Here is an 8,473-nt window from a genome sequence, read left to right on the forward strand (position 1 = left end):
AAAGCCTTTATGTCATATGATGGATTTCTTGCCCTGTTTGTTATTAACCTCAAGGACTACCAAAGACTGAGATTTCTTCTGTAAAATATTGTGGATAAGAACAGAAATCACTAAGATTCACGGACTAGAGGCAAAGGAGTTTGGGATTTTTTTTCAAAGATTTTATTTTATTTATTTGACAGAGATTCCAAGCAGGCAGAGAGACAGGCAGAGGGGGGAAGCAGGCTCCCCGCTGAGTAGAGAGCCCAACGTGGGGCCCAATCCCAGGACCCCAGGACCATGACCCAAGCCGGAGGCAGATGCCCCAACCCACTGAGCCACCCACGCACCCCTGGATATTTTTTTAATATCCCATCTTTATACTAATATGTGTGTGCATGTGTGTGTGTGTGTATAAAATCTCCATAGTTGTGTGTGTGTATGTGTATAAAATCTCCATAGTTGACCACAGGGAATATAGCTAATCACTTCCTCACATTCCTCAGGAGAATTGCATCATAGTCTAATATTATATTTCACTGGAAGTGATCTTTTAAATAACTGCTCTATTTATAACTATGCCTTATAACTAGGTGAGTGCACATAAGAAGGCTGAAGAATTAAACTCGTGAGTAAATGTTCTCATAGGTGCCTCTGAGATCTAAATAGACAAATATTTAGAAAGGACCAAAGGGAGCATGGGGGAATTACACCTTGTTATTGTGCATAAGAAGACACTCTGAATGGAAATTGTTGAAGGAAAATAAGTAACTCAGTTGTCAGATTTGACCCAAGATATAGAGTGTCAGAACATTTTTCACCTTTCTTTTTTTCACTTATCCAAAGTGAATATTTCTAGATCTTTCATTAAGGAGGTATGCATCCTGCCTCAGGTATTTAGGTAAAGATAATGCAGAAGTACAAAGAAAGCTTACATATCAAGAAACTAAATTTCCTAATATTTTCCCTAAACTGTTTCTTTGTGTTTTCTAATCTTTCTCCATGCAGATATACTCCTGGAAATAGAACACAAAGATTTGCACCCACATTAAATGTGATGTGTTCTTTGATATTAAATCGATCCAGGGAAAGTAAACTGCTAATTAATTTATTCTTCCAAGGGTGCACTCAGTAACTAGTAAGTAATTGTCTTGCATCCTGGATGTAAAGGAAGAATTTGGAATTCTGCTTAAAAATAGGAGATACACAGAGGACATTGGGAAAAGGAAGGAGAAGGGGAGTTGGGGAAATCAGAGGGCAAAATGAACCATGAGAAACTGTGGACTCTGAGAAACAAAGTGAGGGTTTGGAAGGGGAGGGGAGTGGGGGGATGGGTGAGCCTGGTGGTGGGTATGAAGGGAGCATGTATTGCATGGAGCACTGGGTGTGGTGCATGAACAATGAATCTTGGAAGGCTGAAAAATAAAATAAAGTTTATAAAAAATTAAATAAATAAAAAATAAACAGGAGATGCAACTAGGGGAGCTGATTCTTGAGCTCAGACTTGAATAATAAACAATTATTTGCTAGGTAACAAACATATTGGGTACAGGAGAAAATCTAAGGGAAAATAGATTATAATGAAAGAAAAGTATAATAAAATTGTAGAACCTAAAGTGGTTTTTTTATAGATCTAATATACATTTTCTTATGACAATAAATTTGCAGTTGGATTAAGTTAAAGGTAGCGAAAACACTTCAATAGTGTGTACTAAAGTTCATCTCTTATATGTTAAGAATTTAGTCACAAAATGTATGACCGAGTTTGAAAGAATGGTAAGTTAGCTATTTTTTTGGCAGGGGGAGAAAATGAAATATTTTTATTGCATATACAATTACAGACAATAATATCTCCTTATAGGTGTCTTTTTCTTTTAAGATTTAATTTATTTATTTGAGAGAGAGAGAGAGACAGAGAGAGCACAAGCAGGGGGAGAGGCAAAGGGAGAGGGAGAAGCGGACTCCGCCTGAAGCTGGGAACCCCATATAGGACTTGACCCCAGAACCCGGAGATCATGACCTGAGCCAAAGGCAGGCATTTAACTATCTGAGCCATTTATTATTTGTATAATAAAAATCTCTCGTGTCTTGCGCGAATGAGATATATGGTTTTCATGGTTGGTGAAGCTAGATTAAATCAGAATACAAGAATATCAGGCAAAAAGTAAGTGTTTTTCTCCATATTTATAAGTGAAGTAGAGGGACTTTCCTATCCAGCCACAGCCAGGTCACCAACGAGGTTAACCACTATGTGGCGTTAGAAGTACGAAGAGTAATCTGCTGCTCTTGACTGTACTGGAGAGATCAAAATGAAAATGAAAGGAAGAAAGAGACAAAGTCAGACAGACAAAGTCTTAGAGAAAACAAGAGACTTAGAGAAAGGTAATAAGCAAAGGTAAAAGAAAGAAAGAGAGAGAGAGAGAAAGAAAGAAAGAAAGAAAGAAAGAAAGAAAGAAAGATAGATAATAAATGATACCTAACATGTTTTCTAATCTCAACAATTTTATGAGTCACTTTTCATCTTCACCTGTTGGCAAAGTGAGTGACAAATTGGAGTTAAAGGTAGGAATCACCTTTCCAAACATTTTAAGGTCAGTATTTCCTAGTTTATGGGTCAACAGGAATCAGGGGTATTGGGGGGAAGGTCCTGTCAACAACAATGAGAAAGGTGAATTTAATTCAAAGAAGCTTTCAATTTGTTTTATTTATTTTCCACCATGGTTGAACTATTTAAAAGGCAGTTCGATATTTGCCTTCTGTGTTCAAAATTAGATTTATGGAAAAGCAATATGTAATTCTTCTATTTTCAGTGATCCATATAGCTGTGGGACTGAGTAATTTTGCCAGGAGAGGACACGTAGTATAAGAAGGAGAACCATGAAGATGAACATAGTTGTCAGTGGAATTTCTGGTATCAACAGTATAGTCAGACAAAGGAACATAGGAAGGGTATTTTTGAAATGGAAGAAAAGAAATTAAGATAAACAATATGGAAACAAAATATGTATTTTAAGGAGAAAATAATGTCAAGCACTGCACAAGTATCAATTCAGAGTCTTTACCAAGTTTATTATGTTTGGTTAATAGAGGATCATTTTTATTTTTTTTCCAGAAAAGTGAAGTTAGAGTTGTACATGTAAGCATTATTACAGTGGTTTGAAATGCACTTTGATTGATTAGAAAACCAGAAGTCATAGTGACTAATGTGACGGTTAGGAATATAAACAAAATGAGAGAGGGAATATTAGCAGGAGGAGGTCCCTGCTTCTGGTATAACAAAATGTATTGATACTTGAATAGTTTGTCAGTAGGCAAAGAACAAGAATATTGCAAATGCTTACAATACAAGATTTTAGGAGAAAAGTAATAAGCAACAACAAAAAATCAAAATGAATCTAGGGAAATTTGACCAGAAGAAAAAGAGTTCTCTTCCTGCTGGGATAAGAAATGGGAGAAAAAGGAAGGTGAGAATTGTATATGTATATTATAAATACATTTAATGGCAGAGAGAAAAAGAGAGAGAGGTGGAAATTGAATAGAAAGGTGGAATTTAGATGTAGAAGGATATAGAAATCAGTCAGGGAATTCAGAGCTGCATAAATGTTGTGACAACTCTTTTTAAGATTTTCTCTAGTATTATTGAGTTTCTCTGTTAAAATAACAGAAGAGACTGATCAAAATTTGAGATTTTCAGACACAGACTGATGGGTAATTAAAGGAGCAAAGATATTTCATTACATGACCAAGGTGTAGCTAATATGTCATACGATAAATAAAAAGCAAGAGAAGAATTTGAGTTAGGAAGAGGAGATAGTGGCCCTGAATTAGAGAGCAAAATAAACAACATGGATCACAATATACTGAAAATAAAAAAGAGGTATTTATTAGAATACAAAGTTTTGATGAGTAACTTGTACATGAATAGTGTCTGTTGTACACATTTTCAGGATGATTCCAAGTTTATGTTATGGTTCTGTGAAGTTCTATGAATATGAAACATGACTAAAAGCTTTTACTCATGAAGATTTAAAAATAAAAAAGCAAAACAAAATAAAACACCTTATTTTCTTCATTCACAATTATTAAAACATAATAAGTATTCAGTGTTTCTGCCAGGACAGAAAAATAAAATCCAGGTACAGGAACACTTGTCTCATTTAATCTGTTATTTCTATAATCTAAATATAAGAATTCTGTGCCTTTTAGTGATTTACTTTTTTAAAATATGGAACATTTAGATGAATGTTATTTTTGAAGCCAATAATTTCATGCAACAAGTGCATTCAATACATTGCCAAGAGAAAAGAATTCGGAAAGAAATTGTTGGCTGATACATCAGCACAGATATAAAGGAAAGAAAATGTGTAAAGAATGAGGTGGATAGAGAGAAAACAAATTTGTATTGATCAACAAATTTTTCTGGGGGAATACAAAATGGATTGAGGCATTGAAGGGTGGAAGACTTACATGGGTTTTTTTTTTTTTAATTTTATTTGTTTATTTGACAGACAGAGATCACAAGCAGGCAAAGAAGCAGGCAGAGAGAGAAAGGGAGGGAAGCAGGCTCCCTACTGAGCAGAGAGCCCGATGTGGGGCTCAATCCCCGGACTCTGGGATCATGACCTGAGCCGAAGGCAGAGGCTTTAGTCCACTGAGCCACCCAGGTGCCCCACATGGATAGTATTATATAAAGCAGGCTTTGCATGATCGAAGATATAATGATAGTAAACTAAGAATACTGGCTTCACACTAAGGACTTTCATGAGAGTATGGGGAATTAATGGGAATTAAAGATAGAGAGATACTTATGGAGGTTGGCATGTTCCTTAGTCAGCCACGATGAGTGGTGATTTAAGCAACAAATCAAACAAACAAACAAACAAACAAAAAAACAAGAAGCCCAACAAACAAAATCTTCGGATTTATAGCTCTTAAAATCCCTTCAAGAACTAGGGGAATTAGACTGCACTTTTTTTTTTTTTTTTAATCTTATCTATAGTCAGAACTTCATGATGTCTCTGAAATGAAACTTATGCAACATACTTATAAAACCTACCAAAGAATCATCATCCAACACAAGTGAGAAGAACATTGTCATCCAACACAAGTGAGAAGTCAAGTCCACATTAGGTGGAATTAGCATTCTAATGTCTGTTTCTAAAGCATTCATTTTATAGATCTAAGTCTTTAAATTATTTTGTAAAAATTTAAACTGACTTCATAGATGTTTTCCTGCTGATGAATTAATAGCACAAAAGGTAGCAGAGAGGCAAAAACCAAAGGTTCTAATAATGAATCATATAAGAAATGCGAGGTGTTTGAGTCCTTTTTTGGGGGGGCGTATAATTAAAAAAAAATTTTTTTGTATTAACATATAATGTATTATTTGTTTCAGGGGTACAGGTGTGTGATTCATCAGTTTTACACAATTCACAGAGTTCACCATAGCACACACCCTCTCCATCGTCTACCACCCAACCACTCCATCTCTCTCACGCCACTCCACTCCAGCAACCCTGAGTTTGCTTTTTAATTTGGTAATTTTTTTATTGTTGGGTTTTAAGAGTCCTTTGTAGATTTTGAAGTAAAAAGTAATTTTATCAAATATATGCTTTGCAAATATTTTCTACCTGTCTGTGCTTTGTCTTTTCATTCTCTTAACAATGTCTTTCACAGAACTGATGCTTTCCAATTTTAATTAGGTCAACTTATCAGTTTCTTTATTCATGGATCAAACTTTTAATGTTAATAAAAAGATTACTGTCAGAGACAAGGTCTCCCAGATTTTACTCCGTTCTCCCTTTTAGAATTTGTAGAGTTTCAAAATTTCAATCTAGAAATACTGTGATCCATTCTGAGTTAATTTCTGTGAAAGGTGTAAGGTCTGTTTTCTATTTGCATTTATATTTGCATGTGGATGTGCAGTTGTTCTGGCACCATTAGTTGAAAAGACCCTTCTTTCTCCATTAAATTGCCTTTGTTCCTGTGTTAACTACTTACATATGTGTATCTAGTTGTGGGCTCTCAGTTCTGTTCCACTGAAAGATTTGTTTATTCTGCATTACAACACTGTTTTGATCACTGCCGTGCTAAATTCTAGAGTAAATAGTGTCATTGTTCCAACTTTGTTCATCTTCAGTGTGTGTTGCTATTCTGGGTATTTTGCCTTTGCATATTAACTGAAGAACAGTTTGTACATATATACAAGTTTTGAATGGAATGTTGATTGGGATTACATTGTATATATGCATCAAGTGGACAATAAATTACATTTTAATAATACTAAGTTTTCCTTTTAAGCACAGAGACACTTAACTTTTTATTATAGCAATGCATCTTCACAAACGGATTATTGTCTTTAAAGTCAAGATCACAACTTTGTAACTTCCTATTTTCACATAGTATAGAATACTGCTTGGAATGGAGAATGTTCCTTTTTTTTTCCTCTTTGTATTGACAGCAGACTAAATGCCTATGAATTCCTCTTGGGTAAAAACAGAATTGATATATATAATATCTTAAATTTCTGAACATATTATTAATCCAAACTAATATTTTGTAACTGATAAATGTGCACAAATGCACATACAATATCAGGTGTGACTGAGTCTGCTTTGCATACTGAATTGTCCTGTGTATTTGTTTGCCTTCATAGAGAGAGCCAGAGACAGAGACAAAGAATTTTGGGAGCCTGTATATGCATTTCTAGACTTACATCATCAATGAATACATATGATTGACAAAATGCCTTTTAAAAACACATTCAATTTCTGTTTCTAGAAATTTCAATAACTCTAGATGAGAACAAATAAAGAAGAGAGAAACCAATATAAAACTTGAAGCACTAATCAGGCGGCTCTAAGCCAAAATGTTCAATCTCAATGGCACAGTCTTCATGCCCTCGGTGCTGACACTGATCGGGATCCCTGGATTGGAGTATGTGCAGTTCTGGATTGGAATTCCTTTCTGTGCCATGTACATCACTGCTCTATTTGGAAATATCCTGCTCCTGGTCATCATCAGATCTGAACGCAGCCTCCATGAGCCCATGTATCTCTTCCTGGCAATGCTTGGAGCAACGGACATTGCTCTCAGTACCTGCATCCTACCCAAAATGCTTGGAATATTCTGGTTTCATCTGCCAAAAATATACTTTGATGCTTGTCTCTTTCAGATGTGGCTCATCCACACCTTTCAGTGCATCGAATCAGGAATTCTGCTGGCCATGGCCCTAGATCGCTATGTGGCCATCTGTGATCCCTTGAGACATGCAACCATCTTTACCCACCAACTTCTCACTCAGATTGGGGTTGGAGTGACGCTCAGAGCAGCCCTCCTTGTAGCTCCATGTCTCATCCTCATCAAATGTCGGCTGAAACACTACAGGACCACTGTGGTCTCCCATTCATACTGTGAGCACATGGCCATCGTGAAGTTGGCAGCAGAAGACATCCGAATCAACAAGATCTATGGTCTCTTTGTGGCTTTCACTATACTTGGATTTGACATAGTCTTCATCACACTCTCTTACATCCAAATATTTCTAACTGTCTTCAGTCTTCCTCAGAGGGAAGCTAGGCTCAAAGCCTTCAATACCTGCATTGCCCATATTTGTGTCTTCCTCGAGTTTTATCTCCTCGGTTTCTTCTCCTTCTTTACACACAGGTTTGGATTCCATATTCCACCCTACATTCATATTCTTCTGTCCAACCTTTATCTGCTTGTCCCTCCTTTGCTCAATCCTATTGTGTATGGGGTGAAAACCAAACAGATTCGAGATCGAGTGTCCAAGATTTTCTACTCTAAAGATCCATCTTGATTTCTCATTTAACTCCTTTTAAATAATAAAATTTCACTTTGAAAAATACTAGTTTGGGGTCAGATTTTGTGCTTTCTCAAGGTCATTTGTGCTGCTGAAATATACAGTTCTAGATTTTACTTTGGAGACAAGATCTGTCTCCTATGTAAACAATTTGAACTTTTATGAATATATTATCAACTCATCAGTAGATCGTATAAAAGTCCGAAAACATGAAGACTTTTTCTGACTTAGTCAATGAAAATTTTTAATTTTTCAGTGAGGACGTTTCTTAAAGACACAAATAAATTTAAGTGGTTAATCTCAATTAAAAATATTAAGTTCATGGGGTTCTTCAAAAACAATAAATTCATTCTAAAGTTGATAATTCTGATGACCATGTACTAATTTGTATTCTAATTTTGATTTCAGTAGTCTTTCTCCTCAACTTTATCATCTTCATCATTTTAATTATCATCACCATTCAAGTCTTAATTATTTTCTGACTTATATTCATCTGAGCATTAAGAAGTTGTGGATGTTTAATTTTTATTGAAATGAAAATTAATACATTTTTAAAATCTAAAAGATTTGGATTTGTAGAAACTTGAATATGTAGTTACTAAGAGTTCCCATAGACACCCTACCTAGTATTCCTTATTGTCATCTTTCATTAATATATGTTACAGTTAGTGT

At 35.3% G+C, this 8,473-nt stretch overlaps 1 protein-coding gene across 1 annotated transcript; it reads left to right on the top strand.

The window, feature by feature from the left end:
* Positions 1-6,847: 6,847 nt before the first annotated feature.
* LOC309840135 (olfactory receptor 52A5-like) lies at positions 6,848-7,798 on the top strand (the record flags this gene model as incomplete). Its single annotated transcript, XM_082682202.1, has 1 exon — positions 6,848-7,798. One exon carries the CDS (start codon positions 6,848-6,850, stop codon positions 7,796-7,798), a length of 951 nt encoding a protein of 316 aa, XP_082538328.1.
* Between the last annotated feature and the right edge of the window lie 675 nt (positions 7,799-8,473).

This window comes from Mustela nivalis (genome assembly GCF_964662115.1).
Source record: "Mustela nivalis genome assembly, chromosome: 9".
In the NCBI taxonomy this organism is placed as follows: domain Eukaryota; kingdom Metazoa; phylum Chordata; class Mammalia; order Carnivora; family Mustelidae; genus Mustela; species Mustela nivalis.